General features: G+C 47.2%; 1 protein-coding gene across 11 annotated transcripts in view; it reads right to left on the bottom strand.

Moving 5' to 3' along the window:
• The window catches only part of KALRN (kalirin RhoGEF kinase), a 532,514-nt gene that overhangs the window by 6,610 nt on the left and 504,906 nt on the right, over positions 1–20,998 (bottom strand). For all 11 annotated transcript variants that reach the window (XM_087734558.1, XM_087734567.1, XM_087734559.1 and 8 more), the window contains 8 exons: positions 11,426–11,453; positions 10,788–10,959; positions 8,493–8,614; positions 6,832–6,963; positions 4,905–5,069; positions 3,898–3,976; positions 2,501–2,701; positions 1,437–1,575 (listed from right to left, as the gene is read on the bottom strand). In XM_087734558.1, coding sequence (XP_087590684.1) covers positions 1,437–1,575; positions 2,501–2,701; positions 3,898–3,976; positions 4,905–5,069; positions 6,832–6,963; positions 8,493–8,614; positions 10,788–10,959; positions 11,426–11,453 — 1,038 coding nt within the window. The remainder of the gene's footprint in view (positions 1–1,436; positions 1,576–2,500; positions 2,702–3,897; positions 3,977–4,904; positions 5,070–6,831; positions 6,964–8,492; positions 8,615–10,787; positions 10,960–11,425; positions 11,454–20,998) is intronic.

The raw sequence follows: 20,998 nt of genomic DNA, 5'->3' as shown, positions 1-20,998 counted from the left end.
CAAATCTCTCCGCTTGCTCTTCTCTTGTGCAGTCTGCATCGACAAAATCAACATGTTCTTGAGCAGGATCCTGGGATGAGACAGACCATGGCCAGGTCCTCTGTCACTACCAATGCATCTCCCGCTTCCCACTTAGCAACAGAATGTGCTTTATTTAACATCCCTCGTTCAGGAGAACTGTAAATAGGTCACAGAAAATTGGCTTCCCACCTTGTTTCTGGGAAGTATCTTATGATCAAATACAGAATTCAGTGCAGTTTCTTACCTCCAAGTGATACCTACTTTTTGACAGGTCCTATAAATACAGCAGAAAATACAAACAATCTTACTGAAAGAAACCAGGATGATTTAGCCTTTTGGGACTAATGCTCACGTAAGGTACTGTACAAAAGGAATCTTTTTTTTGTAGTGGCAGTAGGCTGCAGAAGAATGAAAGCATCACTTCATCTGACATGCCTGGGGGTTGGAGAGTTAAGAAGAGACCTCCTTGGAGCTGGATTGTCCACTATACAAGAAAGTTAAATTCATCTCTCATTCTCCATTTTTTAATTGGCATTTAAGTCTGAAAAAAATTGTAGATTATCTGATATCCCTGGCAACCAGAATCAATGTCGCAGATCACAAAACTCAAAACTCTTGATCATAACTTCAATCGCTAATTCTCTGTCATCCAGGATAACTGGGGTGTTGGTGAGGACAGCAGTACAATGCCGAATCCAGGACAGTGCAGTGCCTCCTGCCATGTGCGCTAGCAAAAGGAGGTACGAGCTGTGCTAATCTAACTGCTAATCTCTAACATTAGAGAATGCCTGAATTTCTTCTCCGCAATGCCGCTTGTTCCTCCTCTGAGCCTCTCCCTGGGTGTATTTCCCAGCCCGTTCCCCTCTCAGGCTCTGCAGCACAATGCAGCGTGCTGCTTTCCTTTGCCCCTGCCGGCCCTCCCCACCCCTGCTCCCCTGAGCCCTCCCTTCCCCTTGCTTTGGGCTCTCCAGGAGACACTCGCTCCTTCTGGCCTGCCCCGAGCTGCCTGGGCACAAGCCAGCTCTGCTCAGGAAGCTTGGTAGCTAAGTTGGTACGGCTGTGAGCCCAAACCATACCCTGTGGTTTTATCTAACTCCCCTTCACTCAGGTGCTAGTGTCATCTCACTCTTGTCTCAGACATCCTCCTTCTCCTTTATTAAATCCCTCTTCCAGAAAGCCCTTGAGAACAAACCACTGAATCAAGGAAATAGGTGTCTCTCTTTTATGAAGGAAGAAAAAGACCTTGTGCTGCAGGTCAGTAAGTCCTTTCTCTGGTCAATAGGTCTGAAAGATGGTGCTTGTCCATTTACTGATCATCTCTTTGGGGTACAGACTGCACCTCCTCCCTGTCTGTGCCGCTGGGAACTCTCTGTACCAGGGCACTGAATAATAGCATCATTCTCTTTTCTTCTTACCTTTATGTCTAAGTGAGCCACTCTGCAATTGTGAAGATACTGCAAGGCTTCCATTGTGTCTCTTATATAGAAAGCGACTTTTTCCTCCATAAGTTCATCATGGTTCATTAGGTAATCTAAGAGACGACCGTCATCCATCCTACAAACAAATCAAACCCCGCACATGAAAGATCACACGGTATCTCTAGGAACAGTTAATATTTGAAAACAAAATTGCAATGGAAACTTTGTGACCTAAAAATGGAGGAAACTAAAATGCAAGATCTGATGAGTATGTAATGATATCTCAAGATACTGCAGGCCATGCAAGTGGTAGAATGATTAATCCTCAATTGTTATCTCCGGTCCTTGAAAAATTTAGCAACAGTCTCAACGTAAACTCATTTGCTTAAGGATGGATTCAATAGATGGAGGCAATTCCTTTGAAAACAGATCCTCTTAATTATTGGGATTCATCTATTTATTTATAGAGCTGGTTGCATAATGCAGAAAAAAACCACTGACATTTTCAGCTGATAATATATTCTGTGGGAAAACTAACCCAATAAAAGTTTTCCACCTAGTTTTATTTATCTGTATAAATAAACAAGCAAATAGCCCAAAAATACTTTGTTGGGTATACTGTAACAAAGAAGCATTTTGGATTTTGGTTGCTATTTCTCCTTATAGGGGCAAGCGTAGTTGCTACACAGCTCTTTTCGCCAAGGAGTATTAGAACAACGTAGGCATCAATCCAGCTGAAACACATTTACTCGAATACAAAAAGTGGGCAAAACTGCCCAAATAAATCTGATGCTATTCAACGGGACAAACTAACTGCTGATACAATTACCCAAGCATCACCAGAGTAGAAAGCAGTTTTATTTGTCCCTCTGAATCTTATTTATAGTGAAGAAAAAGCAGTGGAAGCGCTGCAGAAAATGGCTATTTCATTTGATGTCACAGTCAATAAAAAACAGATAACAAAATCTTTGCCCTGCTGAAGTCCGGGTGTATTCTATCCTTGCCTTTAATAGGGCTGTGATTCCTACCCAGACACTTGAATTCAAGCTCCACGTACTTACAGTTCCAAAACTAAGATGTAAGAAGTAGGAGACTCGTAGGTATCGTGGATAGTGATGTACTGAGGATGCTGCAAGTGCTGTAACAAAGCTGCTTCGTGTGCTGCCTGCTCTTTCTTTTTCATTTTTTTACTAATGAATTTTACAGCAACATCTTTCCGGGTCGCTTTGTGAACGCATTTCTTTACTATGGAGAATCGACCCCTGAAATAAAAAAATAAAAACAGAATAATGAAGGGGCCTCATAAATAAATCATGTCTAGTTTTCAGTGCAATAACAGACTGATTTTGAAGTGTTATTTGATTCAGCACATTAATATTTCACAAGGAATCAGATTTAACTGGTTGTTCATAACCTTTTCCAACAAAGAGCCTCCGTCCCTTACCCTGGGTGTAAAGATTCTTTGGGGATTAGCAAACAATGAGAGCAAACGGTGTCGATTTGCTTTGTGCAGCCATACTGATGTCCTCTAACAATCTCCCCTGGGTTCAATTTGCTGTCACTTTTACAGGTTCTCTCTCTTTTTTTAGCTGCGGGTCTCCCTTCTCCAGGTGCTTTAATAAAGAGCCCAAACTTTCTCAGACAACTAAAAGCAAAGCCTTCTTAAATAATCACTGACCTATCATTTTGTCTCACTGTTTCAGGCACACAGTAAGAAATTGAGAAAAAAGATGGCAGGAAAGCATTTAGGAAACTCATACAGACTAGTGCCTAGTGCCATTCCTGCAAGTAAAACTACTCAGTGAAACCGTGTGCTGAACTTGGCCTCTTATTAATACATCGCTCTTCTTTCTACAGAACCAGGGAGACTCCTGTCCTTTCAGCCCCAGAATTGCTCACCTCTGATCTCTGAGCTGAAGAACTAACTGCATTAACCTGAATTGTTTCCATGCCCCTTATCTGTTGTCTGCACAGAGCACTGAGGGCTGACAACGTATGCAGCTTCTATTAATGCTCCTGTTCAACTGACCGTCGCAATCAGCAAAGCGCTTCGGCATCTGATTTCAGTCAGTCACATGCCTCATGTGCTTCAGCAAACTCAGTCTTGGAGGTTAAGCTTATCCAGAACCAGCAGATTGTCACGACTTCAAAAGCTCACATCAAATCAGAGATGTCAGAGGAGATACCAGCAAGAGCTAGCAGTGGCTCTCAGAGATTTGGCTGCCTAATTGTTCACGAGTTTGCCAGGTTGCAATCCTCAAATCACAACTGATCTTGAAAAACAGGATTGAGTCCATATTTTAGCCAGCCTATATTTTAATCAGTACTTAATGTGCTTTTGCAAGGAGCAGCAGTTTGCAAGCTAACCACAAAGAGCAGCCTAAACCCTCCTCCAAGGAAAAAGCTTCAAGCCATTGTTTTGGTGTTTTATTGCAGTGATAAGCAGGGTTAATATTACCTCCCAATCTCATGCAGCTCTGCATAAGCAAGGTCAAAGTTTTCCTTCCATGAAATAGTGGCACCATCAGCAGCAGAGTCTTTGGGAGAACAAAGGACATTCAAGAAAGCATAAAATTAAAGACAGTTTCCTGTGGACTATAAACTGAGTATTTTTAAATTATGGGAGACTATATTACTTAAAACGGCAAATAGTACCACTAGGAGTCCAGTTTCATACTGCTCAGGCACAGCTCCAGTGTGTTGCACCACTAAAAGCCAGACCTCCCCAGAGGAAGGCGTGGATAAGGTGGATTCAAATCTGTCCTTGCAATTTTGGGCCAAAAAGGGCCCTACGGACAGTCTACGGGCACGCCTGTGTGTAACTGGGAGGTAGAGCTACGCCACGTGAGCTCTCGTTTCATCCAGCACAGGCTATTCAAGCCAGTCACAGACCTAGTTACGGACTGGAGCTGCTAAAACATGGGGAAACGTGGGCTCTGCTCATAGTGCCATCGTGAGTGAGCTGTACCCCAAATTCCTGCAGCACTGCACGCTGGGGTCTCGCCTCCATCGCAGCCTTCCTGTGCCAGCTGCATTGCTCGGGGGGGGGGGGGGGGTACGTTTTGCAAGCTGACGTGCAGACCCCAGTGGGGCTGCTCAGCAGAAGCCACTGGTGCTCCCGGCATTGTGGAGAGGCAGGGGACACACTGGGCAGGACCTGGAGCCTGTTGCCCAGAGATGAAGACAAGAAATGGTCTTCAGATAGAAAGCAGGGACCTGCTAGGAAACTGCAACAGCTTCTGTGAAAGAGGGAGGCTGTGAGCCCTGCTGGAGGAGCAGACATGAAAAGCCTTTCTAGTGGCAGGAGCTGGCTCTGAGCATCTCCCAGGCTTTCTCTTGTATTCCTGCCAGCTCCAGGATCAACGTTTTTATCGGGACCCATCAAAGCACAAGTCTGTCTCACCATACTGACTGCACAGGTGGACACCTGCGTGCATCAGCCCCTCCTCGCCGTGCCCCACTCACCATACTCTGGGAGCCTTACAAATTCGGATGGGTCACTGGGCAAGCTGATCCCCCAGGGATTGCTGGCGCTCACTCGAAACTGATACTGGCAGCCTGGGGACAGGTCCTCAATGACGAGGTACGTGTCCAAAGTGGAGGCTACCGACTGCTGCCAGACTTGCGAGCCTGCGTTGTACAGAGGGAGAGAAGGATAGCTGTAGGAAACGGTCTCAATATGTGAACTCAGAGCAGAGGCTTTCTCGCCCAACTCATGCAGTACCCCAAGAGGTTAAAATCCACAAAGTTTTTAAAAGGCAATGTTACGGCAGACTGATGTATTTCTGTTAAACCAGAACGAGACCATAGGAAGCTATTTTGTGTTGCAGCCACCTTCCAATCTGGCTAAATGAGGGAAGAAGGAAATGCCCCTGACTTGACCGATAGCGATGGAAAAACCGCAGCCCAGGGACTCTCCAGCAGTCTGGCTGTGGCTGTGTACTACAAGTGATGTCTTAGGGCAGCATGATAAGACAGGAAGGGAGAGCTGATTTGATGACAACTCTGCTGTGAGAGAATCAGTAGCAGAAATACTACGAAAAAAAATATGGACAAGGGAGTCCCAGGTGAAGCTGCGACAGGGCGTCAGTGCAATCAAAGTGCTTTTGCAGATGAAGTCTTTCAGAAGATGTGGTGGCTACAGTGAAACCTGGAGCTGCAGGAGGAGAACCAGCTTTCTGAGGCTTAGTATGGGCTTTTTGCAGATGAGCAGGATTGCAGCAAAGAAAGAAATGTGTAACTCTGTCATGTGTTTCTGCTCCTAACAGAAACACCCAACCATTGCCTAACCTGTGGCATCCCAAGGAGCAATACTTCATTCATCAGCACAGGGTCACAGAACAGAAAAGGACCCCTGGGACACTGAGCCCTGTCACAGCCTATGATTTCTTTCAAGAATATATACAATTTTATCTTACTTCAGTAAGTTCAGGGCTTTTTACTTTTATATTATTTACCATGACCCATATATTTTGTGCATGCTGTGGGCAAATTCTGAATGCCAGGTCTCACAAGGTCAAGGATGGTTTTACAGGGAAGAATCAGTGATTCCTTTGGAGTGGGAAGAATACTGAAAACTGGAAACACTGCTGCTTTCTTGCTGTTTGTTTTGGTGGCTGCTGTTAATAGAAGAGCTTTTATTGTTTCACAAAAATGCCAATCACGCTGATGGCACAGGGAGGGTCAAGGCAGAGTGTTTGCTAAGAGAAGGTATTAATATGATGGAGTGATCAAGTTTGCACATCTACTAACATGAGGTAGGATTTTTTGAAGGATGAAGGGGAAAAAAACAGAGGCCACATACCTAAGGCAAGGTTTACTGCCCAGGGACCCTCACACCTTTGCAGGAAGAATGCAAAAAGGTATGTGAATCATTTCAAATGCCCTTTTCAAGAGCATATGCCTGTGCGTATTGGGAAACCAGTGCATTTAATATCTATTTAATTCTTCAGGGGAAAAGGATGGTTGGATTTAAGAACAAAAGGATTTCAGAGCTGAACCTGAAAAGCATGCAGGGATCTGCAGCTCTATCCAGATCAAAATAATAATGAGGCTGCTTTGTTTTTGCATTCCCAGAAAACATCCACCAGAAAGGATGGATACCATGGGGGTAGAATGCAAATGATGAAAGGATGCCTTAGTGATGGATATGTTGTAGCTTAGCACACTTTACTTGCCAGAAGTGACTGGAGGAAACAGAAAGGTCTGTAATATATGAGAAGTTGGAATGGATGATAGAATGACTTGTTTTGGCCTTAGACTTTGGGATCTGTGAGCAACAGCTAGTGGCACCCCAGTGGTGGCAAGGATGCTTTTGGGACCTGTTGTGCCATAAAGGAGACTTACTTTGTTCTCATTCTCTCAGCCAGCGAGCACAGCTCAAACCACTTACCTTCTTCTCTGTACTCCACAGTGTAGCCTGAAATGGTGCAATTGCCTGTACTGGATGGGGGTAGCCAGCGTAGGATCACAGAGGTGCAGCTTCTCTCCTGAGCAATGGGGCGATTTGGGGCAGCTGGGACACCTTGGGAAGAGAAAACAAGCACTAAATCCAGCATCACATCAACAAGCACTAGTGCTTTATTCTGAAGATCAGGTGTATCAGGTACATCAGGTCACTACGAGGCAGCTGCGCCTTGCAGAGGGAGCGCTCTGGTTTACATTGGGTTACCAGCACAACCAGAGGAAAGGCAATGTCATGGTCCTGCTCTGCTACCACCGTGGGTCTGAGACCTCCATACTAGCAGCTAGGAGAGAACTGTGCTGCTTGCAAGCCCTGCTGCCTTGACATGGTCTCACAGTACTACAGGGCAGGGGGAACATCTTCTTGCTCACAGCTGGTGGTCAGCTGGACTGCGACACCCCAGGGAGCTCCCTGCGAGACCATCTGGGAGAATCGCCTCTTGGGTGTAGAGGATCTGTCTGAACTCAGCTGCTGTAAAGGCAGAGCCGCTTTACCTGCTTCCTTCTGCTGCTAATGTTTGCTCCAGCTCAAGACCTGATGCAAAGCCCATAGAACTAAGAAAAACAAATATGCTAGTGGACTTCACCAAGCAGCGCATGAGGTTCTGGAGGTGGGTAGTCACCTTGAAGTGTCCAAAAATGACACAAGAAAGCCATTCAGAGTGCTTCTGGGTGTATGGCGCTTGCTTGGTATGTTTGGCGGCAGATTGACAAATGACCAGTAATTCTTCTGTGTTTTGCTCAGGGCTCCCTTCAGCACAGGAGTAGTTAGTGCAGCCACTAACTCGCTTGGATAAATTGAGGAAATTATATCTCTAGGGCAGTTTGTGAGACCAAACAAATTGACTTCTAAATGCTTGTGACACTCCTGCATCTGTAAGTCACCAGTTAGACATTCGTCTCTGTGCCACCCCCTTCAACACAGCAGGCACCCCTCATCTCTCATGCTTACAGATCCCTTGCCAGAGCTGGAGGTCACGAGCATCAACTCATCATTTCATATTCATTACAGTTAGATGGGTCACTAATTACAGTGCTGAGAATTCAGGCTCAGAGATGTGTCTCTGAGTTGAGTCCCTGCAGAACAGTTGGCCCAGGCCAAGCCTTACTCTTGCCTCCTCCGTCCCCCCCCAGAGAAGGGGAGGCTGAAAACTGGTGTCACTGGATCCCAGGTCCCCCTGCTCCAGGCAGGCTCTAAAGCACAGAGCTTCCTGTGGGCAGCTGGGGCATCATCCCCCCAGGGGCTCGGCAGCCCAAGGGAGCTCAGCTTCCCCCAGCCGACCTTAAAGAGCCCCTGGGAAGCAGCGCTGCGAGCAGGATGTAGGAGCTGAACCAGTGCCAATGCATGTTCATTTTCCAGATGTGATGCTTATGATCAGACGACTTAATCAAGCGCAAAGAGTCCCTGATGCCTTCAGCCATCAGTGGGAGTCTTGGCTGAGGAACGGTTGTATGATTTTAATGTCTCAATTCACCTGGCACAGCTCCACGTCCGGCTGCCTTTGCACCGGCTATTCCTGTGTGCTCCCAGCCCCCACCAAGGGACCCCGTGCGGGAAAAACTCCTGGGTGTTAAGGTCCGATGTGCTACCTTGAACTTTGATGGTTGCAGAGGTTGATGCAGTTCCGTGTTCATTGGTTGCCACACAGGTGTAAATGCCGCTGTCCTGAGGCATCAGGTTGCAGATCTTCAAGGTGAGCTCCCCGGAGTCACTGTGGATGCAGGAAGCCCCGATTATAAAGCGCTGCTTCACTTGCTAATGCTTTTTATACCAGTTCCTGTCCTGCCTCATTACAAACACACGTGCACACAAATCCTGTTAACTCATTTGAAGGAACATCCCTCCAGCAATCTGGTACCCAAACACAACCCCTCCATATGTCAGGATTAGGCCGTTAATAAAAACTTCGAGCAGAATGGTCCAAATTGCCTGCCAGGCAAATCTACTTGTCTGCTGTGGCCTCGGAGGAGATGGGGAAGGATCATGCTAGCAGCAAGCGAAGTCCAAGAGCTGAACATTTGCTGTGCCTGTCCAGAGCTGGATGCTTAGGCTCCATATATCTGGAAAGATTTCCCCAGGCACATCTTTTCTATCTTGGGAGACGCTGAGCTGCTGTGCCTCTGCAGTTAAGTCCAACACACGCTGGACAAATTGGGCTTCCCGGAGATGCAGAAAGCAGTCACACAGCGCAGGGTGCCTGACATTTCTGGGAAGCTTCAGACCCCTGGAGCATGTGCTGTTGATCTAATGAGGCTGCCAGGCCTCCAGTCAGAAGGCTGGACATCTCACAAAAGCTAGGGATAAAGAACGTCAGCTCCAAGTTTGTGAGAGACACTCAATCTTTGGGCCAATCTGAGCAAATAAACAGCTCTACAGAGTCTAGTGAATTTATAGCAGGTCTGTACATAGTCACTTCAGTTTGCATATTGCAGTCTTCAATATGCAATTAAGAAAGTTGGCCTGAATTAAAGGATTTTGCTTGTGTAACTGCTTTAGCTGTACTGGAGACCCAGCTTAGAGCCAACAATAAATTCCCTTGATGGCAAAAGTAGACTAGTTCTTGAATGCATAATCTATCGGAAACTGCAGAAGGACATGGTACCCAGTATAACTGCCTGGACGCTGCGGCTTTTGCTGGTCTGACTATGCTGGTTTAAAATAGGATAGAAATATCCCCTTCCCCCGCAATCCGGACACTCAAGCCAGCAAGATTTGTAAGACAGCCACTGATCTGCTGGGCCTCTCCTTGGCAGGCAGTGTCTTCACTGAAAAACAAATACGAGTAACAAGACAAGTGCTGATAGTGCACAGGGAGCCGATGCACAGGCGAAAAACTGTGATGGAAAACAGAACCTTGTACAGAAATATCCCCCCATCCCAGCCCCAGCCAGAAGCCTGGAGATAAGGCACTAGCAATCTACTGAGTAATGGCTAAAAAGACAATTTTGGGTGCTCTGGGGCGGCTGCACAAGCCAATGGTCTCTGAAGGAAGCTCTTGATCGGATGTAATTTTTTTTATTGAACATGCAAAATCCCTTCTCTCTCAGTGTTCATTTTTCACCCTCAGTGACTTTGTACTCCCTGGATTCATCTCAGCCTGAGCCAGAAGTGCTGAAAAGTTCGCATGAAAGATTGCCTCCTGGAGATTTCCACTGCAGTTTGGCCCAAATCACTTATATAAGCTGCCAATGAGCATCCAGCAGCAGGCTGTTACCTGACCTGAATTCAACTCCAGATCTTTTTGGATCTTCCCAGTGCTTGCTGTAAAGGTTTTCTTCCCCCCAGGCTGAGCCAGGAACATCACGACAAGCATCTTTCTGTTCAATGCAGCCACAGCCAGATGTAGTCTTCCCAGAGGCACAAGTAGGCTCTTTTAGGAAGAGCTGAGGAAAGGCTCAGGAAAACTGCAGGAGATACCACCTCTGCCCATGAGATGAGAAAATGCCCAATGATACGGGTATTGCAACCTGGTGAGGGCTTGCTCTGCTCGACTCCAGTTCCTGCCACAGGTGAGCGTGGCATCAACTCAAGCAGAGAACGTGGAGGCAATATTAGCCAAACTAATATGCTGGAAACATTAATTGCTTCTGGCTTGCAGCTGGCTCAGGAGGTCATGGACTCCTGGGGCACAGCACAACCAGAGCAAGCTCACAACTGCCAGCACCACGCTCTGCAGATATAGTTTCTGTGGAGAACTATAGAGCTACCCAAGCCCCACAGTTTGACCCTTTCTAGTTGACGTGTGGTGCAGCGATGGGCCAATACACCATGCCAGACTTGATTAACTGCATTTCTAATGAGCCTTGTAGCCTGGCTGGTGCCATGTTTGAGGGCAACATGACAATCGTGACCAGCTATGCTGGGATCCAAAGGCAGGACCTTACCAAGATGACACTGTGTAAGTGGCTGTGCTGTTGTCATTGTCAAGAATGTTTTGATCTGGTCCTTTCCAGGTTATTGTTGGTTTGGGCCGTCCACAGACTTTGCACTGCAGCATCACTGTGTCGCCGAGCAGGCAGGTGATGTCGACTAATGGCACAAGAAACTCTGGAGCCACTGGAAAAAAATGTGGGGATACAAACATGACACCTTCTTTTAATCTACAGGCGAGGATGTTCCCCGTACAAGTCTAGAGAATACATTATAGGACCAACTATGGGATCTGGGTCCCAAACAGCTGGGGGTCCTGGGATTATGTTACCAAAACTCCCCCTTCACTAAAAGCCAGCTGTCGACAGCTCAGCAAAGGAGGCAGGGAGGACCGTCCGCCTCCCCAGCCCTGTGCTCTGGCAGGGGGCAAGACTTTGTGAAGGCAGGTTTGGGGCGTTCAGCCTCGCCTGTGGCCCTGGGCTGTCTGAGCTGAGCAGCCAGCTGAAGGACTGCTTTCCCTGGGGACCAAGCGGTGGAGAGCTGCCTTTGCTGTAAATGCTGATGGGTGCAGAGCATGCTGTTGCACCGGAGTCAGTCACAGGTGCTGACTTGCCCCTCTGTGCCAGTCAGTGCACAGCTGTCCTTAACTCACCTTCTTGAATGAAATTGGGGTTGATTATCTGAAAAATACAAAGAAATAAAAGCATTTATTTTTCTGGACAGTGACAAAGGGACATCTGGTTTCACAAGGTACCATGGTGAACCTGATCAGAACTACAGAAGCACTGCCCAGTGGCTGTTAACAACAACCGGCAGACGCAGCGAGCTCTAGTGACAAATGAACAAGCCCGTGCACAGCTGGGAAAGTAAATGGAAGCTACGGCTTCTTGAACTCTGATAAAGCATCACAGGTAACAGGCACAACACCAAGGCTGGGGAGGGTGGACGTGCTTTCTCTTTGCTTGGGTGACAATGCTCAAGCCATTAACTCTTCTTCCCGGAGGTGGTTTGTGCCCCGCTGTGCCCGGCTCCAGACCCACATCACACAGCACCTGCAGTCACCACGCACCTGGGGCATCTCACCAGCACTCTGGCTGCTAACCAGCTTTGGGGACACGCCTTTTCATTTCTGCTCAGCTTCAGGAAAAAAGGTAGAGCACTAAAACAGAAATACTTCCTTCTTTTTTCTTACTGGCAAGTATCAGTCTTGCAACAACTCTTGGTCTATCACAATGAGTAAAATTTCACTCATTTCATTGGACTGCTGGAAACTTTCCAAATTGAAACTAGGTTTGGGTAACTGAGAGTTATTTTATCTAACTAGTTAATTGATCAAGTTAGCGAAGACTTGAAAAGCTACTGTCTCTCCGTGGCCTATATACTCCAATTACCTCATGTAACCCTGGAAGCAAAGTTGGGAAAAGCAGAGACCACGCCACTAAGTTCTTACACGCAGCATCAACCCTAACTACATAGTGGTGTACAATAATATAGAGGTTTTAGCCTCATTAACTGTTTTAATAATCTTATAAGGCCTTGTTATCCAAATTCAAACTAATAATTTGATATCAAGCACCATAAACACGAGTGTGGTTTATCTCGCCTTAAATATCTTTGTTACTATCTATTTCAGAGCTATTTTAGAAGATGCCAATGAAGCAATGACCTAATTCATGGCCTGCCAAAGCTGATGGGAGTTTTTGCAAAGGCTCAGAAACCAGGCCATGAAGCAGAAGCAATAAACCTTCAAAGTAACGTAGATACATCTTCAAGATTTATATTTATATTTTGGCTTTATAAATAGTTTTCCAAGGTGAATGGCTCAGGGTGCCACTCAAGAAGGCATTCAAGCATATTCAGGTTCATTTCGGTTTCAAAGCCTTTCTTCATAGCCCCAGGCAAACCTCTGGTACCAGCACTGAGGCCTCAGGGGCTGCTTTCCCCTATCACCACCAGAAAGCCCAAATGAACCAGGAATAACATGGACTCGCCACTCACAAAGGTTCATTTTTTCCCCATAGAAACATACCTTACATCAACAAATTCCTTGCCATCTGAGACTGAGACTATCCTTTGTCCTAGCAATAGGCAGAATTTGATCCTTCGGGACACACCTACAGAGAACACAGTGTTCACGGTACCGGCTGAAACAACCGGTCAATGCCAGTGCTTTACAGTCTGCACTCCAGAAATGAGTAGGGGCTGCTGCTTGTGGGCAAAGCAGGTTTCAGTCCCTACCACGTAGCCAGTCAGTCCTAAAGGTCTGTACCTGGTGGACAGAAGTGTGATGGTTTGGACTCTCGCATGCTCCCAAGAGCGCTGAGATTTCAAACGTTTCATTCCCAGCATCCTGGAAGGAGCCAACCTCTGCCTACATCCCCAGAGAGGACTCTTTGAGCACTATTATTATGATTAGGGCTTCTTATTTTCTAAAGCCATATTAGGGGCACCTCTGCAGTGGAGAGGGTGCAGAAGAGCGTGCCACCCCTGCAATGGGACGGCACGGCTCAGCAGGCAGGAGCCTGAGCGGGTGAGAGAGCCAGCCAGGCTCTTTGAGTCCTGTGTCAGGCCTTCCTCCTCCTGGCTGCACCTCCTGGCCCTGGTTTTGCTTGGGAAGCACAAAGCCCCATCGAAGGATACTGCTGGGCAGCGACGCCAGGACGTGGACCTCTGGGCAGCCACCCCAGGAGCCTCTGAGAGGGTGAGGGGCTCAGAGGCTGCGATTGCTGCTCGGCAGGGTCCAGGACCCACATACGGCCCCCTGGATGCCGCAGGCAGGAAGAAATCAGGGTGCAGGAGGGCACTGGATGAAGAACATCTTCTCTCCCACCTGTGCATGTGGAAAAGGAGATGGATCTTTGTGATTAAGTTGTATTGCTCACACGACATAGCAAAGAAAAAACTGTTCTGTGGATAACCATTGCTTGTCACTTTTCACCCAGTGAGACCATCTACTTATCAGCTGAGTAACCCCAGGCATCAGCTCATTTGCACAAACATCTTCATTTTTGTAATTTTTGGCTTAACTGGAATACACATCTGTCCTCTGAAGCTCTCCCCTTCCTTCCCTGCAGCATGCAGTAAATTCCCTTATTATTCACTGATTTCCATCCTTGTAGGATTAGAGATCAGGAGAAAGAAACACTCCTAACACTTTATATTAATTTTATAACTCTAAAGGATTCATTAGAAGATGCAGCTACGGTGACAAATATAATGGATATATCTATAAATAAATAATGCTACATTTCTAATGACTTCCAAGGCACAATCATTTATAATAGTTGCCTTACCAATATTTTTTCCCCTTGCCTCACCATGGGAATATCAGAAATAAAATTACCGCTGCTAGATAATATTGGAAGCGTCTATGGGTAAAATTTACATTTCCTTTGCTAAAACTTCATCTGTTAATTAATAAAATGTTACCTAACCACACCCCCACAGCCATGTTGCAGCTGTTGCCTGCTGTAAGCTTAGACAAAAATAAAAGCCTGTTTGCAAGAGAATATTTAAGTGCTACCAAAGTGATTTAATATATCACTTAATTAGGGAACGGGATTTGGTCTGCTTTGAAGGAGGGAGTCAAATGATGGGGTGAGAAGGGCAGAAATAGGAAAGCAAAGGTTCACAGCCAGATCTCCGGCCAGCAGCCAGCTCCGCTGGCTCACACGTCCGCTCCCAGGCCCCGGGGGTCTGCTGCTTCTCTCTCTAGGCCAGACGCGTTTCCAGGCTATGGGCGGATGGCAGGAGATGCCAGAGTCCACAGAGTTCTTCTAGATTAAGTGCAAGACCTTTGGAGATGATTTCTTCATTTGCCAAATAGGTTTTTAATCCCTGTGGGTGGAGAGGAGGGCTCCAGAGCGTGGCCCCGCTGCCCTCAGAGGACGGGAGCTCACGTACCGCTTGTCCGCACAGCCTGCTGCCGGGGCTGGGGCTGGTTTCCCTGATGGACGGACTTGCCAAGCACCTCCCAGAGCCTCTCAAGAATGATGCTGTGTGCAAAAAGCTGGAAAAGCTGTCAAAATCCCTGTAAGTGACTCTTCCCAATTCTCTTCCTCTTTCTCGGGGCTTTCACAGAGAGATGAAAGCCAGGCCGTGTTGCTCTGGAGAGCAGAAAACCCTGCCAGCGAGGGGCGTGGGGCAGGCTGCTGGTGAGCAGGGTGAGGTGCAAGGCACTGAAATGGGGATTACAGGCAGGGGGTGCAGCTCCCCCGCAGCCGCGGAGACTCGGGCGCCAGCACGCTGCACCCGTGGCACACGATGACACCAGAGATGCTCTCACGGTCAACACGGTGAGCTCCAAATCCAAGGGACTTCTCCCTCAGAGAAAAGGAGGTGAAAGACCACCCGCTCCAGCATGTTTTCCCGGTTTTCAAAGCCCCTGCTCGCCCTAGGGAGCTCCCACACAAGCCAAAGGGCAGCGGTGGTGTGTGCAGGGGTGATGGAGGAGCCCTGGCTTCTCTGCATCGCTCCCTCAGGGCACGCTCTGCACTGCTTTGAGATCACCAGGGGAAAAAAAAACACCCTGCTGGTTACGTGGCTTTTGTGGAGTTTTACTTTTCTTCTCTCTGAAAAGCAACGTGAGGCTCAGCCCTGAAACCCCACTCAATCTGTAGCGGTTCGAACGAGGACCTCACAGCCCGGCCCTCAGCCGAGCATTCCTGGCCACAGTGGCCATGAGCAGGAGAAGGCAGCCCGAGGCCTGACGCTGACAAGGGCTCCCTGAAGAAATCCCAGCAAACACCACCTGCACCACTGCGGCTGCCAGTCTGGCCTGCGACCGAACAAACTCATGGGGATGGAACTACCAGTGCAAAAACTTCTCACACCATCTTCAGCGTCAGTCCACACCAGGCAAACACAAACCCTGAGGGACAAAACTCGGGTTGGCAATGCAGTCACTCCTCACGTAAGAAACACAGCTGGCTCTTTTTTCTAGGAACATAAATTTAGTTGAAATGAGATAGATAATTCATTTTTTTCTATTGGATGGAATACCTGTAGCCTGGTCCAGGGTAAGGGAAAACTTGTAATGCTCCCTTCGCGGCCAGGAGAGTTTCTGTTTCCCATACAATGAAGGCTGAAAATGGAAACCCCACACCAGGTGACAAAGGCAGACCATGAAACAGCCTCTGCTCAAGTGAGGTGGGGTCTAATGCTGACCAGGCAAAGACAGGAGCTGGAGGGAGGCGGGGGGAGATAAAGAAATGGGAGGACGGGTCAGGGTTATTCAATAAAAAAGCCAGAAATAGACTTTGCTTCTCCTGCCTCCAGCCTGCGCTGTTTCAGGGCTCAAACCAAGAAAGGCACAGGAGGCACGTACTTGAATGCCTTTGGGGACCTGCAGGGACCTAAGTGACTTAGATCTGAATGACTTAAGTGTAACTTAGTCTAACAGTCAGGCTTTAGAAAAGCAGCATAGGTGCTGCATCCAGCAACTCAGTATTTTGCAGTACTGGGCCACTTTTTTCCTAGTTTGTTAAGCTCATGTTGCAAAGATAAAAAGGCATCTGCAGCAGTAGCAGCGACGTCCACTTGCAGAGTGACTCTGACTGCCCCAGTTCTTCGCAAGAGCTTATCTTTCATTTGTGCACACATGCTGTATCTGGTGGGGAGCAAGAAACCATTCTGCAATGCCAACGGCCGGTCCTGAAATGCTCTGCAAGCGCAGCTCGGCTGCCTGCAAGGGCTTCTCGCCTTGGCCAGGGCTTGCTTCTCCGTTGCAGAGATGCCCTCGCCATGCCTAACCCACCTCCCTGGAGAAGGCTTGAGCCCAGCTCAGATAGACGCAATGCACAGAAGGGCCCAGATTCTTCCAATGCCACATTTCAGTCCCATTTTAAAAGAGTGCATCAAAAAACAGGAATGAGAATATTTTTTCCTCCAAAACATAAGGCTAGGCTGCAAACCAAGCCCTCTGTAATAAGATCCATGCTTTATCTAAACAGTAGAGGGCATGTTTACGCCAAGACAAGCAGTTCAGCATTTTGTAAACACTTCATGGCACTTCTTGTTCACTGAATTAAAATAAAATATTGACGCATTTGCACATTCTGGTAGCAGAGTCAGCAGCATGTTCCTTGCTCCCTCACTCAAAAAAAAAAAAAAAAAAAGCATTAATGATTCTCAGAAAAAAATGAAATGAGTTACAGAGGAATTAAGCCAACTGTAATTTGTAGGAAATATCTATCAATCTGTGTCTGACTAGGTCAACTTTTACTTTGAGACTTTTGGGGGGACAAGCTCACAGTGCCACCAGCCTCCCCTCCCCCCAAAAATAAACAAATTAACAAGATAAATTTCTTTATAAAAGGAGCAAATGAGGATCCCGCTACACATGGCTAGATGCTGCCAAAGGGAAAATATCATTTAAAATGGGAGAATGGTATCTGATGAAACGTCCACGGCATCAGGCTGTTGGTGGGGACGGGGGATGCCTTCTGGCACCCAGCGAGGATGGGCTCAGCTGCCTTTGAGACTGATGGGAGAAGCCACAAGGGATGCTGGCTCTTGTACATGCATCCGTGCAAAGCAGGAGCCCTCTTGCCCTGGTCACGCTCTTGCTGTGAGGCCCTAATCGTTGGTGTGCTTCAACGGCTGTAGCTGCAGGATGCCTCTGGTACTCCAGGCACCGTGTGGTAGCACTCTACCCCCTTCCTGCAGATGAAGTAGGTCACTTCTTCCTCTTCCAAAAGCTAAACTGCAGTGCCTGCGCTGCCAGCTCCGGCTACGTCACACCTGACGAGCCACCTTCCTCGTCGGTCTCAGCAATCTCTGCACACTTAGGGCAGCAGGACAGCGGTGTCGCCCATGGAGGCCACCCCATGGACAGACAGGATTGTACTCGTTCATACTGTGATAACACGCCAGGAAAGGCTTTCTTACTAGTATTACACAAGATCTCGCAAAAAGAGTATGTTAGATCTGCTCTGGAGATGGACAGCTGAAGGCAGGGGCTGAAGGCATTTGCCTAAAGCACTTGGGAATTCTTGGCCTGAGCTGCGTGTTGACTTGGAGCCAATGCTGTATCCACCAAACCATTACTTACTCAGCCACTTGGACTGTGGGGGTGCTAACACAATATTCTTCCCTACAGTCTGTTTCCTAGTGCTTATCTTGCTCTAAGTGTTTCTGAGTACTTCTTAGCATGCTAAAATGTCATAACTGAAAAAAATAGATTATGAAACCCAACTTACATACCTTGGCAATAGCCCAGCTCACTAATCTAATGATGGCACTTCCACTGACTCAGGGTGGGCCTGGACTTCGTCTCTCCTTTGCACAGCTAAGAAACTGGAACAAACGCTAGACACTTGGTGGCAGCTGCGTGTTGGTCAGGATTATTTGTAATGCGCCGCAGTTGGAGTCACGCTGTGCAAAACAAGATGACTGGAGCCATGTCAGATCCCTACATGTGGGGTCTACCCCAAAGCCTGGAAGAGCTGCTGCTGAATTTAGTGAGGTTTAGCTCGGTCAGGTCTTCTGACTGCTGGAAGGACATTCACTTAGACAAGAGAGGTAGCCCAGTGGGATTTGCACAGTTGACTTATGACCCCGTCAGTAATATCAAAACCCCATGAGACGTTGCGACACAGAGTTGTAGGACAATTAGTTGCGTCATTGTCCAGGACCCCAGACTTGGGTGTGGATGATGATTACTGATTCACAAAGGCATACACCTTTCCAGAAGCAGAGCTGCCTGTCCCCGTGCAATTAGCTACAGGCATGTGGAAAGGGAGTCGCTGATCTTTCTTAAATATAGGTTACTCCTATCCCTCACGTGGCTACACGTGCTCCTTAAGTGCCTGCTCCTACACTCACATGCCTAACAGGTGAGTTTGCACCTTCTGTTTTGTGAAACAACAGCGCAAAACAGAAAACTAGGGGAAAAAAACCCAAATTTCATTTCTATCCTTAGATAGAAATCCTTCATTTCTATCCTTACATATTAATAAACAAAGAGAAAAGAAACAGCCACCAAGAGATACTATTTCTATTCATAATTACAATGAATGGAAAGTTCTCCAAGGCCAGCATGTCCCTGTGTAGCCAAAATCATAGTAATGGCATTTTAGCTTTTTTAAACAGTCACCCAGTATTTCAGTTTCCTGCTCTCACTATATATGTTCTCCACATTTCTTTCTTTTTATGTTTCCCCTTGAAACAAAACAAAGCCAAAGCGCTTCAGAAGTCTGGAATCTACTGAACAGATATGTGGCATTTTATAAACAACAAGCAAAGCTAGATCTGAAAGACCACAGTAGCTGTGGGACATCATGGATACTACGACCAGCTTACCGACTTCTTGCGCAGTGAGTAGGCTGGAGGTAAATTGCACTGACATTTCCAAGTAATTAATACGGCTGCTTTGCATTTAGAGACTGCTGTCTCTGTTCCAGCACTGGGTGCATGTTCTCACGCACGACGGGAGGAAGAGGGATGTCAGGGGTGACAGTCCTATAAGAGAAGCCAGGTGACTTGCCCTGTTATTACCTCGCTGTAATAATAGCTACAGACGACTCCTCCTTAATGACAGAGGTATGGCCTCATGCACCTCTAAAAGTTGATGGCCAGGACACAGCTCTCCTACCAGCACTCCCAGTGTCTATAAAATTGGTCACGAGCTGAGCCAGGTGTGAGGACAAGGTCTTCCCCCTCCTTGGGCAGCCAGGCTCAGCTCACCCGGGAGCTCGCCAGCGGCTCCGCTGGGATGTACCATGCTGAGCAGGGAAAGGAAAAGCAGGTGAGATACTGATTTTCAGTGCACACGCAGGCTGGGGTGCAGGGGTAGCACAGCTGTTTAACAATTATTTAAGCCTAGGACACAAAGCCTAAAAGACCCAATGAGGCCCTCAACCAGGCTCTGGCAGTGGAAGAAGCTTGCCTTGCCTCTGTTGTAATGAGAAAAGACTTTAGCTCCCAAGGCCTTAATATAGTTCATTTCTCAACATGTTTGAAAGGAAGCATGAAAAAATTCATAATAAATGGAAAGGGAGAACAACTGTGGCTTCCAGTAGTGAATATGCCAGACCTTTACAGACTAGACTTCCTCATGGCCGCTTCTAGGGCTGTTTCCCTCATGAGCATTTTAGCAACCTGCCCTTGCTCTGTTCCCTCTGGATGATTTTGTTTAAATAGTTTATAGCGGGCATCAGCAATCCCTCCCCCTCAGCATTTGTTGGCCGGACCAACGAGCTGACCGCGCTCACTCCAGGCTGCAGATGTACTAAAACCAGCACAAAGTGAGGGCTGTGCTGCTCCTCGCCGGGCAGTGTCACCTTAGGTTGGCGTTAAGTCACCCCCAAAACTGCACTCATTTTGTCTCTCTCTGCCATTTTAAACATTTGCTCAGCCCCAAAGAGTTTTTCTCAGAAGCAGACTTGAGCTTTCCAAGCCACGAGGAGCACTGTGGCTCCTGGGACTGCAGTGTAGCCCAGTGATACTGTTGCCTCCAGTAAGCGCCCTGGGAGATGCAGGATGGGGTTTCTGAGTGTAAATCATGTCACACACCAGGCTCATAGTTACTCCCCCAACAGCAGATTCATACCACAGCCAAGACTTCAAATTAGCATCTTTTGGTTTAAATGGAAAGGGTCTTACCTCCTGAACTGAGAAGCAGGCAAGAACAGTAGACTTTACCACAGTAAAAAAACCCAAATCAAACAAACAAAAAGACCCACATGGGCCATGCCAGAGCTAACTAGAAATGCCGACAGTGTAAGGACTCCACTAACAATTTTAAAACATCTGGTTTTCCTCCTATTGAGCAAAGTCAAAACACAGAAATCCTCTGCAAAAGGAATGGTGATTCTCACTCAGCTCTGTACATTACCCCTGTATCTCAGCCACCTTTTACTCCACAGGGCAATTTCCAGTGATCTAAAGCTGACACAGACTTATGTGCAATAACTGGGCACTGCCTTGTAACAAAAACATATACTTGTAGTTGTTACCTGTGATTGGCAAAATGGTCTTTGGAGATGCAAACACGCTCCTGAGAATAATGCGGCTTTAGTGATAAGCACCATTCAATCTCCAGGATGTCGGCTGGGTCAAAAGCTTTCCTTTAGTACACATCCCCTTCTCAAAGATGTGTTTATTGATGCCAACAAAATTAAAATAAAAGAGAGCCTTCAGGTTAATAGCTGAGGTGGGGCATCTCAATACACTTCTCCCTCTTTTTTTTTTTCCCTCCAGGAGGAAGAGCAGCTTCATTTTGCAG

Source organism: Nipponia nippon, unplaced genomic scaffold (genome assembly GCF_047370975.1).
Source record: "Nipponia nippon isolate SJK-2023a ecotype South Korea unplaced genomic scaffold, ASM4737097v1 scaffold_5, whole genome shotgun sequence".
Classification (NCBI taxonomy): Eukaryota; Metazoa; Chordata; class Aves; order Pelecaniformes; family Threskiornithidae; genus Nipponia; species Nipponia nippon.
Note: the sequence above shows the minus strand (reverse complement) of the source record. Positions and strands in the feature narration are given on the sequence as shown.